The sequence below is a fragment of the Medicago truncatula genome, chromosome 6 (assembly GCF_003473485.1).
Source record: "Medicago truncatula cultivar Jemalong A17 chromosome 6, MtrunA17r5.0-ANR, whole genome shotgun sequence".
NCBI lineage: Eukaryota > Viridiplantae > Streptophyta > Magnoliopsida > Fabales > Fabaceae > Medicago > Medicago truncatula.
Window position 1 is genome coordinate 28138927 of NC_053047.1, and position 25933 is coordinate 28164859.

Consider the following 25933-nt stretch of genomic DNA (forward strand, 5'->3'; position numbering starts at 1 on the left):
TTCATTATTGCCTATTTATTTTCAAAGATTTGTTAACCAATCCTATAAATCATTGAATTTTTTTTGTTGACCTTGTTGCAAAAAAAAAAAAAGAAATTTTTGACCTCTTATGAAAATTATTAACCAAAATGACCCACTTTCAATTTTTTGTTTGTTTTTCTTTTGTCCTTTAGTGTTGATTAGAGCCAAATGAAATGGCTATAATGGAAGAATGCAACGATATAGTGCATAATCCATAAATAATTTATGCAGAGCACATCTAATGGTTTTAGAGTACAACTCAGAGAAACCATTTATGGATTTATATCATATGTGGGAGTTGAACTGCGGACAAATAGGACCCTAGCATACTGCTTTGCCACTAAACACTTGTGGTGCTATATCCCATCTAATAGTATATATATCAACAATCAGTTTCACACACCATATTTCAATTAGTTTATTTTTTTTCTCCCATTTTTTCTTAATGGAAGTGTAACATGAACCATCCGATTTTTTATTTTTGTTTTTTAATATAAGTCTTATAATAAATAAAAATAGGAGATTTGATAATTTTAATTTAATTCTGGATGAAACCGAATATTAGTTAGATAATTTTTTAAAATAAAATCAAGAATTTGTTCACATTCATAAGATAATTTTTCTAGATAAAATCTAGATTTTGTTCACATTCATCGGATAATTTTTTAAAATAAAATTGGACCGTCATAAAATTCTTAAAGGGCTTAAAAGCCCTCCAGAAGGGTTTAGGCGCCCTATAGAAGGGACTTTGGAGGTCTAGGCGTGTCCTCCTCAGGACGCCGCCCACCTCGGCCTCTAGAAACCTCTAGAAGTCGCCCTAAACCGCCTAAATAAACTAAAAAGACTAAAAACCCTGCTTTCTTAGAGCTTAAGTCACGCAGGAAAAAGCCCATTAGCAGGCTATAAATAACCCTCTTGGGGTCATTCTAAAAGGATCCACTATTCAGTCTAAAAACCCTAGATTAGAACCATAATCTGCGATTCTTAATCCTAGAATCTTTACCGTACTTTTTCTGCAAGTACAGTTGGCGCCGTCTGTGGGGAGAGGTAAAACTAACCTCGACCACGTTTCTGAATCAAAATCGTGATTTGGAAACCTTTAACCTAAAACCCTAAAACGCATCTCTCATCGTGATTTAGGAACCCAACCTCACCATCTCTCCGATGAGTTATTGTTCTTCCACCGTCATAGGTTTCATCACGTATCCTTTCAAGTTGACCATCTTAAGACCGATCTGCTTCATAACCTTCCTGTTCAGTCGACGCCGCCGAGGTAGATAGGAAAGGCAGCCCTTGTTGCAGGTCGCCTAAAAATCAGTGATATATGACAGGTTGTATCTTTCTATGGTTTTTTGATTAATTCTTCTATCGAAATTCTTAAAAGAATAAAAATTAAAATTGACGATTTATTTTTATTTATTTGGTTATGTTTGTTGGTCGGACAATATGCATATAGTGTTGTTACTTTTGGAGTAGATTTTTATTGGAGGCAGAATGCTTCAGCCGGAACCTACCTTATTATGTTGTTATGTTTTCTTACTTTGTTAACAACAGAAAGATCTAAAGATAATACAGTGGCAAGAGATAGTTATTACTTTCATCGGTTACTCCATTTGTTTTTACTTCTGGTTGATGTTTGTGTCTTGTTAGAGATTATTACCTCAAACTCTCTCATTCTTCAGGTTGTCTAATTTTGTTGTAATTTAGACCTTGTTAATCAAGATACCAACTAATCTGTATAAATTGTAATTGTGACTTGTCTTTATATGATAGATAATGTGTTTTATTAATGAATGTTTCTTTTAGTTTCTTCAAACTAAGCAAGGTGTTTATGTTAATTTAATTTTGCTGTTCTGATTGGGTTATGATTCTCTAAATATATATGTGCATCTAATGTAAGGCTGCAAAGGCAGCACTAGTAAACTTCTATGTGTTTTAAATTTAGATTTGTAAATGGTAATTATTATTTTGCGTAATTTGAATCATAAATTAGAGGTTAGATTTTCAATTTCAGAAACCTTATATTGGTCATATTCGTAATTTTTGTGTAATAAAAAAGATAAAAGAGTTTAGTGTGAAAAGAATATTGGTAGAAATGAATTCAAGTTGTAGAGTGAGAACTAGTAAGAGGAAAATTGAATCTGAGACTGTCCAAAAAAGGCTGGTTTGTTTCCATTATTATTTTCCACTACTGCACAATGGTGACTTAATAGAATGTAATTATATTGTGTGCTGTTATTTTATAGAATGTGTGTATTCTGTTATATAAATAAAGAAAAGTCAGACTTAATAAGAATCATTGTGTGGCTCATTAGGAAAGGAGAGACACAAGGTTCTTGAAACCTTGTGAGTATGTACTGTGAATATTTCTGTGTGATTTCAGGCGGTACGATAGCACAGCATGGCGGTTTCTACAAAGTCAGCTCTCTTGAAGCCTTCTCGTATCAGGAAATATATTAGGCTCTATTGTTATTGTTTATTGAAATATGAAGATGAAAAAGTTAACGAGACATTAATCTAAACAAGCTTCGCTATTTGATTTTCTAAATTTATGATAACAGGATATCAGTGTCAATATTTTTCTCTTAACATTCCAATGTTCTCTAACAAACTTTATCAGTAAGTATAAATGTCAATGCCTAAAAACCAGGTACTCGGATGAACACTCCAAGGAACACTGCACAACCGTAACAACATCACTCGAGACTCAGAGAGAAAAATAGCGTTCAGGTTTTATCTTTCCGATCTTTACGTGTAGGACAATTGTATATTGAGAACTGACTTATTCTTCGATAGCCTATTATATTTTTGTTTTTACTCGGATTGGCGAATAGATAGGATAATGAGCGAGTTAGTTCCAATTTCTTATTATGAGAGAAAAGAGCACAACAAATAAGAAAAATAGGTAGAAGAAATAAGGCGAGTATTTACACTTTTGGTTTGAAGAATATATTTTGAGAAAATATACTGTTTGATTTGAAGAAAATTTATTGTTGAATATATTTTGATTGATTTGAAGAAAATTTATTGTCGAATATATTTTGAGAAAATAATACTGTTTGATTTGAAGAAAATTTATCGTCGAATATATTTTGAGAAAATAATACTGTTTGATTTGAAGAAAATTTATCGTCGAATATATTTTGAGAAAATAATACTGTTTGATTTGAAGAAAATTTATCGTCGAATATATTTTGAGAAAATATACTGTTTAGATTTGAAGAAAATTTATTATCAAATACGAGCTAAATAAAAGAAGACAAAGAATAGTTAGTTTTGATGAAGTATGATTGCATATGATTAAAGGACTCGTTTATTTATGATACTGATTACTTTGGAAGTTTGGAGAAATTGTTATATTTAGATGAATAAAAGAAGAGAACTCGCCAATCAACACGCCATGATTAAACGAGCATGGAAGCAATAGTCCCGCCATGGAAAACATAAAGATGAAACGCGGAGTTATATTCTAAAAAAACCTTTTCGACCTTTGAGATTTGTTTTGCAGGTTTTTTATAAAAGGAAGTATCAAAGCCAGTACGACCTTCTTAAAGGCAACTGAGATTCAAAGCCAGTACGACCTTCTTAAAGGCGACTGAGATTCAAAGCCAGTACGACCTTCTTAAAGGCGACTGAGATTCAAAGCCAGTACGACCTTCTTAAAGGCGACTGAGATTCAAAGCCAGTACGACCTTCTTAAAGGCGACTGAGACTCAAAGCCAGTACGACCTTCTTAAAGGCGACTGAGATTCAAAGCCAGTACGACCTTCTTAAAGGCGACTGAGATTCAAAGCCAGTACGACCTTCTTAAAGGCGACTGAGACTCAAAGCCAGTACGACCTTCTTAAAGGCGACTGAGATTCAAAGCCAGTACGACCTTCTTAAAGGCAACTCAGATTCCAAGCAACAGGTCCGACCTTTTTAAAGGCGACTGGTTAGTACGACCTTCTTAAAGGCTACTAATATTTTAACATTCAACAAAGCAAATATGAAAAGTTTAAAACCTTATAAGGTCTCTAAATTCAGAGAATTCGTGAAAGGGGGAATAATTCATAAAAAGAAGCCAACGAACGTTTATGGTATAAACAAATTGCCCATAAAGATTAAACTTCATCAACCCTTATAAAGGACGCCCAATCGGGGAACAAACGATAGTCTTCTCATAAACAGAACCATCCCGCCCAAACGTATTAAAACGTCCAAACCGCATAAAGAATCAAAAGCACCACGCCTTGTACCAAGACTTGTGCTTGGGGGCTGTGGACCGTCATAATATTCCTGAGGGTTTTAAAGCCCTCCAGCAGGACCAAATCCACATTATTCATCACTTCGCCTTGTTCCAAGCTTCGTGCTTGGGGGGCTGTGGACCGTCATAAAATTCCTAAAGGGCTTAAAAGCCCTCCAGAAGGGTTTAGGCGCCCTATAGAAGGGACTTTGGAGGTCTAGGCGTGTCCTCCTCAGGACGCCGCCCACCTCGGCTTCTAGAAACCTCTAGAAGTCGCCCTAAACCGCCTAAATAAACTAAAAAGACTAAAAACCCTGCTTTCTTAGAGCTTAAGTCACGCAGGAAAAAGCCCATTAGCAGGCTATAAATAACCCTCTTGGGGTCATTCTAAAAGGATCCACTATTCAGTCTAAAAACCCTAGATTAGAACCATAATCTGCGATTCTTAATCCTAGAATCTTTACCGTACTTTTTCTGCAAGTACAAAAATCAAGACTTTGTTCATATTCGTCGGATAATTTTTTTTAAATAAAATCTAGATTTCGTTCATATTCATCGGATAATTTTTAAAAATAAAATCAAGACTTTGTTCATATTCGTTGGATAATTTTTTTAAATAAAATTTAGATTTTGTTCATACTCGTCGGATAATTTTGTAAAATAAAATCAAGACTTTGTTCATATTCCCCGGATATTTTTTAAAATAAAATGTAGATTTTGTTCATATTCGTCGGATGATTTTCCAATCTAAAATCCAGATTTTGTTCATAGTCGTAAAACAAAAAAAACAAAAAAAAAATCGATATAAAATCTAATTTTTTTTCTTCGGATAATTTTTAAAAATGACATTGTTTGTAATATATATTCTATTAGATGGGATAAAACTCAACAAGTGTGTAGTGCCTTAGTGGTAAAGATGCTAGGGTCCTGTTTGTTCACGGTTCAACTTCCATTGTGAGCAAAATTTTAATTTGTTGCATTCTTCCATTAAAGCCATTTCATTTTTTTTGGCAACAAGGTCAACAAAAAAAAATCTAAATCATTTCGATATAGTTTATTTTATTATTTGTACAGCTAGCAAATGATGAAGAGGATGTTGCATATGTAGAGACAGTTGCTGACTCAGCTACTCAAAATCCATTGGTATAAATTTGTTATCAAATTTATTATTCCAAATATTCTGATTTATAGATAATGCAGTTATATAAACTACAAAATTTGTAGGTAATTTGGTCATTTTGGTGCCTTTTTATCCATTTAGTTCAGTTTTTAATGACTCAGCATCATTCCCTCTTAATCAGATGACGTGACAGTGATTAGGTGGGTCAATGGACGACATTTTAAATGATTAATATTTGCAAGGGTAGTCTGCAAGGATTAGCGAATGCAGAGACCCAATTTTTAAACGACTCCTAATTGCAAGGATGAAATACATATTTAAACCTTTCTTTTATTTATTTAGGAAACTATTGAAGGAGTTGATTCCAATAATAAGGAAGAAGTTGCTCTAGCTGCTTCAGATGTAACAATGATTAGCAAGTCTTTAGGAAAGGAAGTTGCTGATGGTGTGGAGTCGTTGGATGACATTGATGTGGGTGGATGTGAAGCATCGAGCACAAAAGAACCAAAAATGGTGTCTGCTTCAAAGGTAGCTGCAGTTGCTCGCAGCTGAGAGTGTGGTTCCAGTTGTTGATGTCGATGTCCAAGTCCGTTGTCCTTTCCTTCTGTTTTGTTTTGGTTTTTAATTGTCGCGTTGAACTCTTCTGTTGCATTATGGTTTCCAGACTTATATACGGTCTGCTATACGCAAACAATGGTCTGCATATTCTTATATGAAAACGGAAGGAAAGGCTATATCAGATAACAATAAGTATTAGTTTCAATATTAACACCTTTTGGTAGATGACAGCTGCATTTATAGTACAGAAAACTCACAAATTTAACACTTTGAGAATAGAAGCATCAACCCTCACAACAGATTAATAATAAGCAGTAGCTAGAATTTTAAGCAACCTATATAGCATTGTTTAACCAGCTTATATTATGTCAATTTTTGAACCTTAGCTATTCATTTAAATAGTGTTGATTACACTATTCAAAAAAACAAAACAAAAAAAAAAGTGTTGATTACACTATAATGTGACTGTTATAGATTGAAAAGCATGTATAATTGTACTATAATTACTTTTGTCTTGGTCAATGTTTGTTGTATGGCTCATTTTCATAGGAGTAGAAGAAGTTGGTGATTTAATGTTCTAGATTGATTTATGTAATTTAAGCCTTTCTTTTATTTAGGAAACTATTGAAGGAGTAATATTTTTGAAACAAGGGAAATGCTAATCATTGTCCTTGGGGCATTGGATAAAATAACAAAAATAGAAATTGTGTTGGAAAATGATAAAAAGTAGTCAAATCAACTTATAAAAAGTTTATAAATTGTTGTTTCCAATGTAAAACTACTCATTTTGGTTACCTTAACCAACCATTGCCCTAGGGCAATGGTTAACATGACCCTTGAAACAACAATGATAAATTAAACAAGCATATCACCTTTTTCAACATCCATTCAACACCTCATTTATCTCTAAATATCTCATCCTATCACATCATCTAGTTATTATATCTATCATATCATATTAATATTTTTCTTTCTATCAAGATGTATACACATAGAACATACACCAAACATTTATCTATTTGAAATTCATAAATGGATGTACACTTCAACCATCCATTAATATTTTGTTTATGTCATTGCTGGGATCGCCCTCAACTTATGTCTTAGTTGCTTTCCCTTTGAAGTAGTTTTCATGGTTTAGAAACCAACTGCAACAAAATATATAAGATTAACCGCAAAGAAACAAAAAAAATCATTAGTGTTGCATAAAGAATTGCCAAAGCGTAAGTAATAATACTCTAAATTTGGAATTTGTTTTTCATTTTAGTCTTAACCCATCGATTCCTAGAAAAAAAAATGGGTTGGATAATTCTATTGTGAACACAAAGCTCAAAATTCACATAAATATATTTAGAAGTATGGAGTAAAAAGAAGTAGTAACCAATTTCAAAGTAGACTCAAGCAGCAAGCAACAACAACAATAACAACAAACTTAGATCTAATATAGTAATCAACTGTAAAACACTAACCATAAGAAAAAGACAGAGAGAAACAAACACATCAAGATTTGTTCACCTAATTCGACCTAACAATGATATATGTCTGGAGGTGAGAGATCTCTCCATTTCCCAATCAAAGAGTTTCATTATAAAGAGATACAAAGGGATTACAAGAAATCAGTTTCAACAAGCTCTCTAAAAACAATCTTAATTTCTTCCCTTTTCCCGAATATTTTCTCATGATCAAGAGACTCAATGATTTCACTCACCCAAGATATTTACAAATGTTTCACAACCCAAAATTCTCACCCAAATACACTCAACTCATAGTCTTTAAAATCCCTAGAAGTTTCTTCCTTTGTTTTGATGAGATTCTCCAAGCTCTCTCACAACAAATGGGTCAAAAACGACTTATATAGTGATTCAGATCTAGACAAATCGCGCCACAATTTGAACTTGTACACTAGTACAATAATGAACTTGATCCTAAATCACGACAAAGATTTATGCCAGTCGTGCCATGGTTTTGGTGGAAACAAAACCTCCAAATTGTTGAACCAAATCATGCCATGATTTTGCTGAAGACACACATTAAATTTTGAGTCAAAACTCAACAATTCTCTATCTTGACTCTAAATTTATTGTGATGCATATTTAACCATCAACCATCTTGATCATTATCTTTGCATATAATTAGACCTTGTAGTTCCACAAGCTTTCACTCTTACCTTTTCAACTTTCAGAATGCCTTCTGCTCTCTTGAAGATTCTTGCATCAAACTACACTAATAATTTATGTAGTTCCATAATATCCACCATAACCTCATTAACCATGGAACGTCTTCCGTCCTCTTGAAGATTTCCTTGCATCGAATTACGCTTGGTATTTTAGCTAATCCCATAAGTCATACCATACATTCTTCAACCCCCAAAACGTCTTCCGTCCTCTTTAAGAATTATTTTGCTTAAAACTATAGTCTAACACCCATGGTCTCCGTATAGTCATACCATTCCAGTGTCATCAACTTGTCTCTTCCTAGTCCTACTAGTAGAAGACTCCACCTCAAGTTGAGCTTTCACTACCTCACCTTCCAAATGCGTACATCCACTATGCCTTTCCCTTTGTAAACTACACCTTAATGGCTGATCATGGATTACCTAAACTTTAACTTTTCACCACCCTTTGAGTTACCGTTGTTTCCTTTGCCTCCACTTCATAAGTCTCTCACACCTTCACCACTATCGCTCATTTGGTTTCATGAGATTCTCCAAGTTCTCTCAACAAAATGGTCAAAAAATTCATATATAGTATTTCAGATCCACACAAATCGCATCACGATTTGAACTCGTACCCCATTACAATACTGAACCTAATTCAAAATCACGCCACGATTTCTACCAGTCGCGCCACGATTTTTGCATAAACAAAACCTTCAAACTGCTGAACCAAATCTTGCCACAATATCCAAAATCATACCACCATTTTTCCGAAACAAAAACATCAAATTTCGAGTCTAAACTCAACAAATTTGATGTTAGGTCGAGAGCTAATTCAAGTCTAATCAATGAATGAGTCGGCCAGGTTATTAACCACTTGCCGCTATATCTTGTATTTTTCAAAGTGTTTTATATTCTTATCAAAGTGTCCTTTTCTTCTTTATCAATTCTAAAATGATCTCACAGCAATTAATAGTTTATGAGAAATAATTTTACTTATAATCTAATGTCATTAATAATGAGAAGGTTGATACTTGCTAGTTTCGAAATAGAAGAGCCAAAAATAGACAGAGCATGCATGTTGTCAAAGTTATACCTTAATTTATATCGTGCAATTGAATACGACTTGTTTGGTCAACAACGAGGTTTGAGGTTTCATCATTTGTTGCCTGCAAAGTAAATTTCAAAAGTGCAAGTACATATATAAGGATTTGTATTATTATTTTTTCACCCGAAAAAAATTTCAATTGAGTAAAAGAGATTTTTAGATCTTAGATAGAGCAAATTCTGTATAGATGAAAAGCATAGCTAGAAACATGAATTTTGAAAGGAAAAACCTTGGGATCCAATGTTTTGTTAACCTCCTCCAAGTGATGCACCTGGCAACGCGTATATGGCCAAAGAAAATTAGTGACTAGCAGGTCGAAAAACATGTGCCATAAAGACAGAAGTTAGCGTTTCCTTTTAAAAATAATTGCATACTTTTTCACGTAATTCCTCAGCTCGTGCCATGAGCTTCTTCATCTGCAAATTAAGATCGAGATGATTATCATGCTAGAAAATAAAGAGTGCACTTAAAAAAGTATAATACTTTCTCAGTTCTTTTCAAGTGTTGTTTTTTAGAATTTTTTTTTCCTATTTATTTGTATTTCCAAAAAAATTGAAGTATTAATAATTGATTTCACAATATTCTCCTAATAATTTATTGTAAATAAAGAAATTTGTAGAAGATAATAAGTAGTTGAAGATACTATAAAAAATAATTAATTTAATGAAAAATAATTATATTTAATGGTTTTCTAGTATGTGTAAATACCTTAATAACACAAATAAAAAATAAAAGATGTATTATATGTATATGATGGTACTTATGTTTAGTGGCAATACTTGTTGCTGACGAGCTTGTGTGAGGGTTAAGTCTAGTTGTTCCTCAAGTCTTTGCAATTCTTTCATGCTAAGTTGCTCAAGTTCTTCCCCATGAAAATGCCTTCAAAACAATCAAAAAAGAAAAAAATATATATACAATTTATAGTTGTTCTTCCCTTTTGAAATAATTTGTCATGATTTTTTTTTTAAAGAAAAATAAATCATTATACTATGATTTTTGACAGGGTTACCAATATACTTATGTAGATGTAAGTTGCAAAGTGTAACTACACAAAGGATATCTAATTAATACTTTTGCCCTTATTTTCAATTAAAGAGAAATTGTAGTGACCACTTTTTCTAAGATAAAGATTTCAAACACTGAAATACCTATATTTGTAGAAATGGACAAAAAAAAAAATAGAGATGGTATCATCTAAACATATTGGAGGAATGAGAGGATAAGAAAATATTTTTCAATTTAACTAAATGTCATGAATTCGAATCTAAAAGTAAAAATACTGAGGGATAAGTCCTCTAATTTAATTTTGTAATGTTTGAAATGTAGGATTTTTTTTTTTAAAAAATAAAAAAATAAAAAATGGGATTTTCTATGTATTATTTGATATTTGATTTGAAGTTTGAACATATGATTTGACGAGCTGAGTGTAACTTTCCTAATTAATTTTTTTTTCTTTTTCTTAAGCCATTTTTCGCAATTATTAATTTCATTCCAATTCCAAGCTGACTATAAAAGTAACGAAGTAAAAAATATTTGAAGTATATTTGATTATTTACCTCTGCTTACGGTCAAGAGACTCATATTTTGCCTTTAATTTTAAATAGTCCTGGTATAAATTCTGCAAGGCACAATAAATTAGTTAAAATAGTTATCTTATTTTTAAAAGTTAATATTGTCTTTTTTTTTTTTTAAGGATAAAAGATAATATAGTCAAGAAGGGAAAAATTGAAAAACCTGTGATTCATTATGTCCTAATGAATTTCCAGCTTGTGGCTTGCTGTAACGACATTGCCGATACCTTTCAATGATTTTGTTGATACTGTTCACATTTGAAAATAAATTATAATTATTTGTTAAATAATAATTAGATCAATGTTGTATAAAATAAAATGTTGAAATATTGTAATATATATAAACAATTAATTAAACAAATTTTTTTGAACTAAATAATCAATGACATGAATTTGGATTTTGGAGTTATTTCGAGTGTGAGTGATTATGTCTCACAAGTCACATCGATTAGGAATGGTGGAAACGTTGGATATATAAGAGAGGGAGCTCGTATACTTGATGCCTTAAGGTTTTGGGTGTAGATGTGGTGTCTAAGTCTCTTAGGGTTCTTGGACGTTTAGCCCATTGTTGATCCCGGCGCTTCCCATACTCGCCAACAACTGGTATAAGAGCCCTGGTTAGGCTCAGTGGGGGAGCGAGAGTAGCATCCGGCGCTTCCCATACTCGCCAACAATTTACTACAAATATTAATTTATCCCTTTTAAAAAATAAAATAAAAAGTTCTTGACTTCTTGTTTACTGAATTGGATGTTAGCTTCATTCCAACATAAATCATGTTCTTACCCTCACAAATTCCAGAAAACATGATTACACTTTACTTTATAACCAACTCACATTCACAACCGTGAAAGATGACTCTGCAATTAAATTTTTCAACAAAGATTTGTTACAATTAGAAGAAAGAAGATCCATACTGGCTTAAAATTAATTTTCTTTTAGAAGAGGCATAAAATTAATTGATTGGTCTATAAGATCCCTTTTATAGTTGGTTCATGGGGTAGCAGCTATAAGAAATATTTTAGATTTAGAGAGAGAAAGCTTGCACTTTTCACCATAAAGTAGCACTAAATTAAAGGATATAGATCCTATCTTATATTTTGAGAGAAAAAATAAATGAACAAAATGAGAAATTAAAGAAAAGGAAATTAAGAAAAATACTCAGTAGTGCTACTGTATTGGAAAAGCTTGCCACGGCTTGAAAAAATGATAAGTGCAACTTCAGCATCACATAGAACACAAAGCTCAAAGGCTTTCTTCAACAATCCACTTCTTCTCTTTGAGAATGTTACTTGCCTATTGATCTTATTCTCTATTCTCTCCAACACTACTCTTCCTCTTCCCATTTTTCTTCTCTCTCTCTCCCTCTTCTTATGTTACTAATTATACTATATATATCTATGTAAAACTTATTACTCTTCATTCATTATATATACTCAACTAAAGAATGATAATGTACATAGTTATTCACTTAAAAGCATAAAAGAGATAAGATTCTACTAGTAAGAGTTTATATGCTTCATGTTTCTTGAAAGTGACAACCTACCCTCTTTGTCCCATAATATAAGACCAAGAGAATTCATAGTAAAGTAGAGGTTTCCTTAATTTGAAAAATACTATGAGTGTAGCATCACTTTTTAAGACAAATTTTTAAAGACCATAATTGTATTAACATAACTGTTGCGAGTTCGATGAAAATCACACCAATAAAATACTTGATGTGTGGAGCAAAATAATCAAGCAACCAATATCAAAGTGGGAACAATTATAAACACAAGCAAAAGTAGAAAACAATGAGAAAAAGAAAGAGAGAACACACGAAATTTGTTTACGTAGTTCGGGCCCCGATTTTGCTCTTCGGCCACCGATTTTTCACGTACCAAAAGCCTGAAAAATAACACTTAAAATCAGGCCCTGGAAAGCATCATTCGTGCCCTGATTTTGGCAGGTTCCAGAAACTTCAATTTTGAGTCACTTTCGCAACAATTACAAAAACTGGCCTAATAAAAGATAAAAAAAAATAAAAAACCAAACACACCAAGAGCATTTAGATGATATAATTCTTTCTCTTGAAATTATTTGTTAGCTTGAGTTTAAATTGTTGAAAGAGTGTTATAATGTTTATATGGGATATATTGGAATTTAAAAATTAATTGGTATATGTTGGAACATTGGTGTGAAGTCAGAAGGAAATTGGAAGGTTAGAAGATTAAATACCAAGTAATTAGACTTTGATCTATTGTTGTGTATTGAAAAAATAGATTGTGGCAGTTCCACATAAAATAAAACACACACATTAGTAGTGTTTAAATTTTGGTATTTAATTTTAAATACTTGATAATGATAAAAATAATTGTAATTATTATTTATTACTCATGAATATATCACTACCCATAATTTTAGTTTATGTTGGTTGCAATAAGATTGAGAATCTAACTGAATTTTCTATCTTTCCTTCATTAGTTTGTTCCATCTAATTTTGTGGGTTTGCTTATTTTTTTTTTTTTATCTTATTCTATTAGTTTGTTGTTACTTGAGCTGATATGTGGATCATTTAATTTTCAAGTTTACTTAATTATTAAGTTTCTCCAGATTAGTTACAAACTCTCTCTATAAAAAGAGAGCTCACTTGGTTAAAAAAACGCACTGAAGAGTTCTATTGAGTTGTCGAGAAATTTTTCTCTCTTCTCCTCATCTCCTTTTTTTTTGTCCCTTAGGAATTAAGAGTGTTCTTAAGACCATAATCCCTTTTCGGTATAATGTCACTTCGGAATTAAGAATGGTTTTAAGAGCATAGTCTCTTCGATATATATTTAATGTTTCTTCGGAATAAAGAATAATTTTAAGATCATAGTCCCTTTTCAGGAATAATGTCCTATCAGAATTAAGAATAATATTCCCTTGAAGAAACTAAAGGTTAGAATGGTGATAAAACCATGTTTGAGTGGTCGTAGTACCATAATTGGAGAAGTTTTAAGTTAGAATGGTGGTAACACCATATTTGAGTGGTCTCAGCACCATAATAATGTTGGCACAACACCATATCAAAGTGGTTTAAAAATTAATAAGAGTGGTCATATTACCATATTGGAGGTGTAATTCTCGAATAGTTTTCTACCGTGCAGTTGTTAATCACGCAGTTGTAGTTGAGCTTGTTTTATCCTGGAGGCGGCGTGACTGATAGTTTATCTTCCACAATTTTTAGGCAGTACCACGAAACGTCTTAAAGACTGGTCGTGACTTAACCTAATAACAACTTCGATAAATAAAATTATTATTTTTTTAAAATAGAATTTGGAAATCCAAATACAATAGTTCGGAAATCCAAAACCAACAAATTCAAGACGAAATAATCCCATAAACAACGGTATCATTTTAATTAATAACACTTTTTTCCATTATCCTTTTCTTTAAGTCTCTTTAGTTATGCCCTTTTCTTTAAGTCTCTTTAGTTATGCGGTGTGTTGATTCCACATTTGTTGAAAATTGGCTTAAAACGTGTGTTTTTAGGTTGGAGACATATCTCTCTCACCTCATAGCATAATTTTATAAGAATAAATTAGGCATAATATCAAAAACTAATATAGTGCCAAATCCTATTCATTTACCAAGTATCAAGTTTGGTTGGACTCAATACACCAAGAAAATGAACTTCTTAAGGTGGCTCCTTGTTTGGCTTAATAATAGACGACATAACAATTTTTTAAATAAGTTAGATTTTAAATTGTCTTAAGAACTACTTTGGTTGTTGGCCTCTTAAAAAAATAAAAAAGGTGCTACTTTGTTTAGTTGGGTAGTACACTAGCCGACTTAAGATTTATTATTATTATTATTATTATTATTATTATTATATTTTGAAAATGTGGTTTAACCACGGTTGAACCTTGATGACAAACTAAATTTATGGAAAAATGGTTCTAGTAGAGCTAAATTATCAACATATCCGAACTTGCAATCATTCTTTTTTTTAGGGAAATCCGAACTTTGCAATCATATTCACCATCAATGAAAGAAATCAACAGCACACTTTAATTTAATTTTTTGTGCTAACATAGAGAAGAAAGGAATTGTAGTAAAAGCTAAAGGAAGGGTGGAAATGGAAAACCAATGAAAAAACCACATGCAAGATATGCTTAGTTCTTGCCGTAAGGGTTGGAAGGATCACATTAATTGAAATGTGACTGGAAAATATGTTAATAAGTGATAGACATGCTATACATTATAACAAAATCACATAGAGAAATAATAGGTAGACACTTTTAATATGTACACCCCTTTGTATCATTTTGAAAATTTTCAGTTAACCAAATATTATATGATCTGTGTGACCATATTGTTTTAGTTGCGTGACCACTAATTTTTCAGAAATTATTTGATTAACTAATTCAAAAAATAGTGGTCATGCACATTTTAGTTGCATGACCACATTTTTCAGCTTCTAAATAGTGGTCACGCAACTGAAAAATGTAGTCACACAGACCATATATTTGGTTAACTAAAATTTTTGAGAGTGGTACAAAGGGGTGTACACATTAAGGATATCTACCAATTTTTATTCCAATAAAAATAAAAAATAGGATGAAGATCTTGTCTCCTTGAGCATATTCGTTTACAAGTTACAACCATCAAAAGAAAGTGATAGAAGAGATAAGAAAGGAAACATTACGAGTTGAGATATGCTCCACCTTCTGGTTAGGGGATTAAAGTAGAAAGGAACAAATAATATGTGGTTTCCACTTGCAAAATTGTCTCAAAACAAAAAATAACTATTTTGGACTGATCAAAGACCTGCTAAGACCTAATTGTTTAGGCCCAATAACATTTTCAGCCAAAATACCGTATTTAACATTTTACTCGCAACACACACCTTCCCTGCGAGGGGGGTGCTCGGAGTAATAGAGACTAGTTCAAACGAACTGTAACGTCTCTTTCCAACGTTCCCGCGAATCTCTCCCCGGCGATTACACTTCCCACGATTTTGTAACCGTCGAGCACATTTGTGCCTTACAACGGCTCTGCAAACACCCACCTCTATATAATGGGGAGTCCCCAAGGTAGAATCTCTCTTATCTCTCAACCCCTATTTCTGACCTCTACTGACTTGAGCGTCGGAGTGTCAGTGCATAAACTGACGCATTTCCACCATCAGCAACCACCGCAATAAATAGCACCGACAGTCACCTTCTGATTAGGTACGATCAATAACATTGAAAAGTTATCAAAATATGTCCAATTTCTTTTTACTTAGAGGAATTTCGGAGGGAGAACATACTAATATAAAAAAGATATTATAACCGAATGAAAACTTCAAAATGAATTTGTATTCACCTCTATCTCCAATCTAAGGGTACTAGTGTGGTTCTCGGCAGGGCCGGTCCTATGTAAGTGCATCAAGGCCCTTGGCACATGGCCACAAACTTTAAGGGGCCTAAAAACTTGTATCGCTGTACAAAATCCATCACTAAATGCCATTTTTTGTAGGTAAATGTCTATAATTCAACTAATTTGTTGTCAATTATACATTTTTCATAGGTTAATGTCTATTTGTATGTGGGTAAGTGTCATGTTTGAATCATTGTTTGTATATATATGTAACTAAAATATAGATGTTTGTCACTCTAAGTAGTATTGGATATTTTTTTTCAATACTTTTTAAATAAAAATTGTCAAGATTATAACAGGGCCTCCGAATTATCGGAGACGGCCCGAGCTCTCGGTCATAGAACCTATGGATCATAGTTTTGTATTTTTACCATTAAATCAAACACTTACGGTTTTAAATATGTCCAGTTTCCTCAGTAACTCACCATATTATTGAGGGTTGAGATAAAATTATTCAGAAGTAACATTTTGATGACTAATAGGCTTTAGGAGGGGAGAACAAAAAAAGTTGGTTATCGAGATTTTTCGATGGACATTAATTATCTACAAATCAGATAAATACTTCACACCAATAACATAGTTGCGAAATTTATTTCTTCTAAATTAATTTATAATGAGACCAATTTCTCTTGAGGGTTTTATATAGATTATCAAGTAATCTAATTGTCAAACTAAACGTTCATATGTTGGTTTAGTGAAACATTAAAAAAAAATGTTGGTTTAGTGAATATTATTTTATGCAAAAAAAATTATTATGGTAATTAATTCAAACACTCTTAGAGTAAGTTTATATCTTCTCATTGTTATTTTATGTATATGCTTGTATTTACCCCCATTTTCAAATAGTTTTAGCTTCTTCTTATTTATTTAAATAATTCAACTATGAATAATTTAATTCAAACTTAAATGTATTTTTATTCCCTTAAAATTTGTTTGGCTATCCTTAAACTTATAAATTTTTTAATTTAAATATTATTAAAAATTCAGCTGCAAAAATTTTAAATTTGTTTAATTATCCTTACTTAATTCAAGACCTATGTCTTAACCTAGTTCAACCTCTAATCGCAGGTGGTCGGTAATAGTTTCTATGACTGCAACTCTTATTTCACGATAATGCTTACTCAATTATTTTTGCTCTAATGCAAAAAATTTATTCTTTAAAAATTAAGAATTATAAAGGAAGATAATCGAAGATGCTCCAACATAACTTTTACAAGAAAAAGGCCACAAAATGTATTGAAATTTTCTAATTCCCATGATGATGCTATCTTGTCAATTCAGCCACTTTCTCAGGCAGTAACATGGTTGATTTGAATCCATGTCAACTTGTCCAGTATTTATACTTATGTAGATAACTAAATGAAGTGACAAAAGTGATACGTGTCGACCAACCTCCTAGAGTTTCTAATATATGCTTCATTTTTCAGTCCTTATAGCCATTCAAATGTTCAACATTTTGTTTTCCATTAAGTTAACATTAGTCTTCCTTTTTGACATATGATTCCAAAGTCACTGTGTCACTTCAAATCTCATCTATAAGCTTTTCAGTTTTATCCTTTTGAAAACCTTACCCTACATGTTGTAGAACCATAGGTGATTATTATGACATGAGTTCACTTCCATTGAAATTGGCCACGTTTCATAATCCTAGTGGTTCTTTTACATTTTATAAAGCTGCAGCTTACTTCACCATACATTAGAATTGCAACAGAAAAAATTCGTCCAATTTGAACTTGACACATTTTTCAGATCACAAAGTGTAGTAGAATATTGGTGGTTAGATTTTCCCCCTCCAATTGCTCTTTTGTCCAATTGTTCAAAAAAAGAGTGATGACCATATATATGTATATGAAAAAGGGTACAAGAACCCTACATTTCTTTTGAAATGTTCTATACTTCACTAGAAGTTCATGATGTTTTTCTTTTCTTTTCAAAAATACTAAACATAAAAGATTTTTTTTAGCAAAGATCATTACCCAAATAATAATAATTATTACTTTGTAGTTTTTATTATTGGGTAATCAAGTGTGAGTGATTATGTTCCACATCGACTAGGAATGGAGGAAACAAAGGATATATAAGAGTGGAAACCCATAAACCCATTGCCTTAAGGTTTTGGGTAAGAATGTGGTGTTTAAGTCTCTTATGGTCTTGGACGTTTGGCCCATTGCCGCTCCCGGGGCTCCCCAACAATGGTATCAAAGCCGTGGTTAGGCTCAGTGGGGAGCGGGAGCGGGATCCTAGTGTGATCAGGCTAGTGATGTGGGTGATTATGTCCCACATCGACTAGGAACGGAGGAAACAAAGGATATATAAGAGAGGGAATCCATAAACCCATTTTCTTAAGCTTTTGGATAAGAGTGAGGTGTTTAACTCTCTTATGGTCTTGGACATTTGGCCCATTGCCGCTTCTGGGGCTCCCCGGGCTCCCCAACATTTATAGCCTTATTTTGTGTGAAGTGATTTCCATCTTTTTTATCTTCGTAACGGTTTCGTATTATTGTATGGTTTGATCAACTTCAATCAAATTTAATTTCAATTATGCAATTTTGAGCCTATTAATGGCAAGAGTCAATGTATGACTATTATTGAAAAAAAATAATGTGTTAGAATAGTGATAGAGAAATTGAATTCCTAATACTAGGAAGGCCTTAAGAGAGAGAAGAGTTCTTTGGATAAATTTCTTTCCTCGTTCATTCATTCATTCATTCATTCATTATTCTAGTCTTTAATAGGACATCTCTATTGGATTGTTCCTTACTAGCAGAATCAAGGGACACATGTCGTCCTCTTGACCATTTGATTGCAAGAAAATTCTAGAACCTATTGAAATTGATAAAAGGTGGAAACAAATGTTAATCACTGAAACAACTAGGTTTCATGATATTTCTATTGGGCCTTCCTTCATTCGGCCCAGTGTTGTTGTTTGCTATTTGGCCTCCTTCCTCTTCTTTTGAGTTTTGGTTATTCTTTAAGTCATTCATCGAGGCTTGGAAAGGTGAAGGTGCACTAGTTAGGCCAAAAGGCATAACTAAGGACTCATAATGACCCGTCAAAGGTCCTGAAACCTATTTTTAGAATATCTTCTTCCACTAACCGAATTTGGTGATACCCAGCTTGCATATCTATTTTGGAAAAGAACTTAGCATCTTTGAGTTCTTCAAGTAATTCAACGATTGTGGGAATATGGAATCTATCCCTAATGGTGACGGCGTTTAGTGCGCGGTAATCGACACAAAAACGTCAGGTTCCGTCTTTCTATTTGATAAGGAGAATGAGGGATGAATAAGGACTAGTACTAGAACGAAATACTCCTGCATCAAACATTTTGCAATAATCTTTGCCATGGATTCTTTTTGGAAGTGGGGGTAGCGATAAGGTTTAAGGTTGATTGGTGTGGAGTTGGGCAAGAGGTGTAACACCCCGTTTTCCCAATATAAAAATTTCTTAAACAATTATCAGAGTAAACAACAATTAACGGGATATCACATTCTTAAAATCTTCAAAACATAGATAAATAATAATTTATCTTTCGTCGACCAAATAGCAGCGGAAATAAATTCTAATCATCATAAAGTCTTGGCACGCAGGCCTCATTAAAACATCTCATAAATATTCAGTCTAATATCATAAATGAACACGTAAAAGAATGAGGCATGCATAACAGACACCCCATCCCGTTACGTATCAGAGCGACCTAGACGACTCAGTGAGGAAGGGCCACTCACGACAGCAACTGCAAACTTAAGCACGATCACCTGCAAGTTACTCATACGAAGAGCAACATTTTCAAGCAGAAGGGGTGAGATTTCATAACACAATAACATTAATCAATGTAATTCGAAATCATAAATTAACATCATAGTCAGTCTTAAACAACATAGCATCTTTGATAAACAATTATCAAGTAATCACAGCTTCAATCATAATCAATAACATATACATCATTAAACTCGACAAATGCGACAATGCAACTTAGACACTTATATGCATGTGGTACCAATCGTCATCATAAGTATTAATATACTTTCATCGTGCGGAGGACAAAGCTCCCAATCGTGGTGAGGACAAAGCTCAATGAATGCTAATGCATGGACTCTAACAACAAAACATCTTAATCAACTTATCACATATACATCAAATAATTTGGAGTTCATCATCAGCTTATTCATAGACATGCAACTTAGTTAAATAACATTTGTAGCATAATCAAATCACAACAGGTTTAATAACAAATCATTCTCAACAATTTCTTGATCATTCAACAATAATTCAAGTAAAGGCAATCAATCCATATTTCATTTCATAATCTCTTAACAGTTCATAAAACTTCACAGTTCACAGTTATTATCTTTAATAGGTCACATTAGTACCTAAAGTTACTTTCCTAACCAAACCAAACAGCTCAAGTCTCACAATCCTCAAAAGCAATCAGTTCTGGAAGTGCTCGCGAGGCGAGAGCATCTGCTCGCCATGGCGAGTACAAGCCAGAATTTCAACTAAGGTTGTTCCAGGTACAATCTCGTTCTAAATCATCCCCTAATCATTAGTAGGCACCTAAAGGTACTCAAAGGCATCTAAGGTTCAACTCAAAGGTCAAAAACTCAGAAAATGACATGCTCTCTGGTCAAGCTCGTTATGGCGAGTAAGGTTGCTCGCTGTGGCGAGTTACGACTTGTAACTCGCGAGGCGAAGGGAAAGGGCTCGCGTGGCGAGCGATGAACATTCATCCCTCGCGAGGCGAGGATCATAGCTCGCTATGGCGAGCGATGAACTTTGGCTCGGGCAGAATGCAGTTTTCACACGATTTTCATCATCTAACATGGTTCTAAGCTTAATTTCACATCCAGAATTCATCCTAAACATATTCTAAGGTTATAGGACGGTTTCTACATCAATCTAAACAACTTTTACCGTTTGATCATCAATTTTAGGGTTTTGACCTAATTTCAAAACTTTTCTAAATCAATCCTAACTTTGTCAATTAATCATCAGAATTACAACAATCAATATTACTGAATTATTAGTCTCACCCTTACCTTGTATTGAAGAAATCGCAGCCCTCCTAGTGGTTCTCTCTTCTCTTGGCTTTTTTCCTCCTTTTTCCAAACTTGATCGTACGTGCAATTGTTTTCTAAAAACTAGGTCTATCTCTTATATACTTCTTCCTAATATCTTATCTTATCTCACTTTCTCCCCCAAAACTATCTAAAATCTCAAAACAGCCCTCAACTAAATATTTTTATTTTCTTTTCAAATCTTTTTTTATTTAACAATAAAATAAGTCTCATAATCTTATCAAATCACCAAAACACATCAAATCTTTCAAATCAACTTAAATCATATTAAATCAACAAAACTCACACATATATTATATAAATATAATATAATTGCCTAAACTCGATTAAATAAATAATTAAACGAAAGTGGGCGTTACAAGAGGTATAGAAAATACTTTGTCATAGTGTTGGAGAATTTCCACAAGGTCTGGTTGTGTTGTGTTGAATAGTGGGTTATCAATGGTAAGGGAGTCATAAGGGGGCATGGTAGGGTCTGGGGTGATCATAGTAATAGAATAACATGTGGCTTTGGGTGTTGTTGGTTGATAGTGTGATGAGTCAATAATTTGTAGTTTTAATATAATATTTGATTTCGTTTTTTTAGATTTAAGTTTATTTTATTTAAATATTATTTCCGTTTAGAAATATTTTACTTCAATTGCATATTATTATATTTCAGGAACGAATGTTTGATAGATTGAGTCTAGGAGCAAAAGAAAGAGGATTTGGAGCTGATTCGGGTTGAAAATATGAAGATTGAAGACAAAAATATGATTTCCCCAAGTCAGAAGCTTGGCATGCCCGTGCCACTAGCCACACGGCCGTGCCACCTCCCAGACCCATTTTTGTTGCTTTTGCTTCATGGACAAGCTGCTTATTTTGACATAAAAGCCCATGGTTTCTTGTGGAACATTCTAGTGAATAGTTGCTTAGGTTTTAAGTCGACATAAGACTATAAATAAAGTAGCTAGCTATCATAACAATTCATCTTTTGTTCTTGGGATTCAAAAAGTGACAATTGTCTTTCTTAATAAAAGTTCTTTCTTTATTTCTTTGTTATTTAATTTATGCTTTTCTTCTTCTTCTCCATGTCTACGATGAACATGAGTGAGTAGACTCTTCTTGTCTTGGGATTGTTGGATAAGTCTAATGACATAATCATAATCAAACCAAACTTTAAACCCTAATTTTATGTAACCCTACTTTCTAATCTATTTCATCGTTCTTATTATCAATAACAAGTATTAATCGAAGGATCGAAAGATGAAGTTTAATAGTTGTTATTGATTCATCACAAATATTAAGTGAATGATCGAAAGATGAAGTTTTAATATTCAAACAAGTGAATATAGACAAGGATTGCGAAACATGAAAATAGTCTAGCAAACCTTGAGACAATAAAGTTTCGAACTTCAAGGATTTCAATAGAAATCAACCATGAAAATAGGCGTGATTGCTAGAGAAACACACTCACTGAGACCGAAAGGAGATGTGATAGGCTAAAGAGAAACTTTTCTTTAGAAAGTAGGTCTAACATAAAGTTCTAGGTTTAAGGTTTTGGTTTGTGAATGGTTTGTCATTATGATGAACCAATAATCCCAAAGCTCTTTTTATTATTATATTTTCTTTCAACCATTTGAAAACCCCAACTTTGCAACTAAAGTTAATTGAATTGAACAACTCCCTGTCGGAATGATACTCTATTTTTACTACTTCAGTAGAACCGTGCACTTGCGGTTTTATCTCATCAAGTTTTTGGCGCCACTACCGGGGAGTTAACTAATTTGATTAACTTTTTCTTAGTGATTAGAATTTTTTTTTCTCTTTTTTCTTCTACTCATATCTTTCTTTCTTTTACCGTTAATTTCTTGGGTTCTCAATTTTTTATGCGAAGAACTAAAAGTCTTGGAGAATTCATTCCCGAGATCGAAAGATATTTGCATAAGAAAAAGAGAGAAGCACGAAATAATATCGTTATGGCTGAACGCACTCTCAAAGAGTGTGCAACACCTTCTACGGAAGAGCCATAGGCTATTATTGTGTACCCAACAGTTGAGGGTAACAACTCTGAGATTAAGCCTGCACTACTTAACTTGGTGCAACAAAATCAATTTTCAGGATCGCCCGCTGAGGATCCAAATCTGCATATCTCAACTTTTTTAAGAATCAGCGGAAACTTGAAAGCGAATCAAGAAGTCGTAAGGCTGCACCTATTTCCTTTCTCCTTAAGGGATAAATCTAGTGCTTGGTTCCATTCATTGGAAGTTGGTTCCATAACTTCATGGGATCAAATGAGGCAAGTATTTCTTGCCTGGTTCTTTCCCCCCTCTAAAAATGCTAAACTAAGAGACCAAATCACACGGTTCAATCAAAAAGATGGGGAGTCTCTTTATGATGTGTGAGAGCGTTTCAAGGAAATGCTTAGACTTTGTTCCCACCAGGTTTAGAGAAGTGGCTCATAGTCCACACTTTCTATAATAGCTTATCATATACCACTAAGATGACTGTTGATGCAGCTGCAGGTGGAGCTCTAATGAACAAGAACTATACAGAGGCGTACGCTTTGATTGAGGAAATGGCTTAGAATCATTGTCAATGGACCAGCGAGAGAGCCATCACTGCTTCTTCACTGTCATATCCCAATTTTTGACCTAAGACAGCACTGGCACGTGTCATTTAACTCCGACCGATCTCAACCTTTCGAGCAAAAATTCGACAATGAGGTATTTTAAAATACCTCATATTTGATTCCGAGTCAGGCCCTTTTCTCCCAATTTTCATTTCTTATATATTTTTAGTTTCCATCTTTTATTTAAATTCCTTTTAATTTAGTTAACTCACTTAGTTTTTATTTTTAGTCTTTCTATTTTTCTTTATTTATTTTTTATGTCCGAAAATATCAGATTTTTTTTGTTCCAATCCACACAGCTGTCGCCAGCCCATTCATGTCCCCTTAATCCCAAGCCAAGGCAGTTACTGTCTGTCCTTTAACAATTTCCATGTCTCCAATCCAGTTTTATAAATACAACACACAAACCAGGCAAAAAAACAACAACAAGAGTCAAAATCAAAAACACGCTCAAACACAACCAAAACCAAAACCAAACCTCACAATTTCCACTCCATTTTCTTTCGATCCAAACCTGCAATCAAAACCAAAACTACAACAACCAAATCCAATAAATATAAACCAGCAATCACGATCCAAATCATCAAACCATTTCACTACAAGTTTTTTTTCTTTAAATTTGCACAATAACAAAACATAAACCAGAAGCCAGTTTCAACATCAAAACAACACACAAAACCTTTCTAATCAACAACCGCCAAATCATCATAAATCACAACCCTAGCATAACAAATCACACAAATCAATTCACAACAGAACCATCATCAAACCCATTCATCAACACCACAAACCGACGAAATCCAGCAATCCAAACCGGAACAAACAGATCCAAAAGAGAAAAAAAACTCAGGAAAAGGTAGTAATTTCTAAACTCCAGATCTAGCCCAAATAACGTATCCTTTTAAAAAACAAATTTCGAAAACGAAAAGAGAATAAAAAGAGGGTTTAGAAAATATAATCTTTCCTTGAAAAGGAGTCATTTTTATTTTCCGGTACAGTGGCGCCGCCGTCCCAGGCAGGCAGCCACCGCACCGGAAAATCACTCCGGCGGTGAAGAAAGGGAAGAGAGAAGGGAAAATAAAAATGAATAAAAAACCGGCGCCTGCCTCTTTATATTGCTAGACCGAACCGGTTCAACCTCTGAACCGGTCTGATCTAAGCCCATACGTTTTTTAAGGCCCAACCTCAAATCTTTTTTATTTTCTGCACACTCCTTATTACTGCTTGCGCCCTGCATCTCATTTTTACTTTATTTCTCATGCATTTTAATTCTCTCTCTATCTGTTAATCCAAAGTGCTCTGGTCCTTAATTAACTGTTAATATTATATTCTTGTTATTCTCCAGAGCAATCTGATCCTTGTTAATTAAATTGATCCAGAGTGCTTTGGTCCTAAGTTAACTGTTAATATTATATTTTTATTCTCCAGAGTGCTCTGATCCTATGCTTTTATTTTACTCCTTATTTTAATTTTCATTTACTATTCAAAAACAACAAAAACACAAACAAATTTCTTTCTTATCAAGTGATCGTTCTTTTTATTTTCTTTCTTAATCAAATTTCAAGTCAATTCTAATTCAACTTTGAGTCAATTTTCTTCAATCTAAAAAACACAAACAAATTCCAATTTGCCACTTGGCTTTTTTTATTTCAAACCTTTTTCAAAACTAATAAAAAACATAAAATCAATCAAACGTCAATTTCTACCCTGAACTACGAGGTTTTGATCCCTCACGGGTACGTAGGCAGAGTACCCTGTCCTTCCAAATCAATTAAAAAACAATTTTCTTTTTTTCTTTTCAACTTTCAACTAAAAAATAATTTTCTTTTTTCTCTTCAATTTCTTTTCCTTTTCAACTCATCTTTCAATTCTATTTTCATCTTTTTAAAAGCAAACAAGTTATAGCACAAAAAGTTAAATAAAATCAAGAGGTTCTCGTAGAGTACTACGAATATTTAGGGTGCTAATACCTTCCCTAAATATAACCAACCCCCGAACCCTAAATCTCTTCAAAATGGATGGTTTGAAACTTTTTCCCCTTAAAAAAAATTTGTTCAGTCGTGAGATAGAAAGTGAGTCAAAAGCTAATCAAATGGCCTTGACCTC

At 33.2% G+C, this 25933-nt stretch overlaps 1 protein-coding gene and 1 non-coding gene across 2 annotated transcripts; both read right to left on the reverse strand.

Annotated features, from left to right (window-relative positions):
* Positions 1-6797: 6797 nt before the first annotated feature.
* LOC25497217 (truncated transcription factor CAULIFLOWER D) lies at positions 6798-12195 on the reverse strand. The gene is made up of 8 exons (XM_024785820.2): positions 11918-12195; positions 10922-11006; positions 10744-10805; positions 9967-10066; positions 9562-9603; positions 9417-9458; positions 9176-9248; positions 6798-7072 (listed from the first exon to the last, which is right to left on the reverse strand). Exons 1-7 carry the CDS (start codon positions 12100-12102, stop codon positions 9177-9179), a joined length of 588 nt encoding a protein of 195 aa, XP_024641588.1. The 5' UTR covers positions 12103-12195; the 3' UTR covers positions 6798-7072; position 9176.
* Positions 12196-23537: 11342 nt separating this feature from the next.
* On the reverse strand, positions 23538-23643 carry LOC112416189 (small nucleolar RNA R71). The gene has a single exon (XR_003006496.1). It is a non-coding gene; the product is annotated as a small nucleolar RNA R71 (small nucleolar RNA).
* Between the last annotated feature and the right edge of the window lie 2290 nt (positions 23644-25933).

Excerpts from the sequence above, each read along its gene's own strand:
- LOC25497217 (XM_024785820.2), bottom strand. The coding sequence starts at position 12,102 with ATGGGAAGAGGAAGAGTAGTGTTGGAGAGAATAGAGAATAAGATCAAT. Across the intron at positions 10,806-10,921 it reads TAGGACATAATGAATCACAG|AATTTATACCAGGACTATTT; the intron begins GTTTTTCAATTT and ends TGTGCCTTGCAG. Across the intron at positions 10,067-10,743 it reads TCTCTTGACCGTAAGCAGAG|GCATTTTCATGGGGAAGAAC; the intron begins GTAAATAATCAA and ends ATTGTTTTGAAG.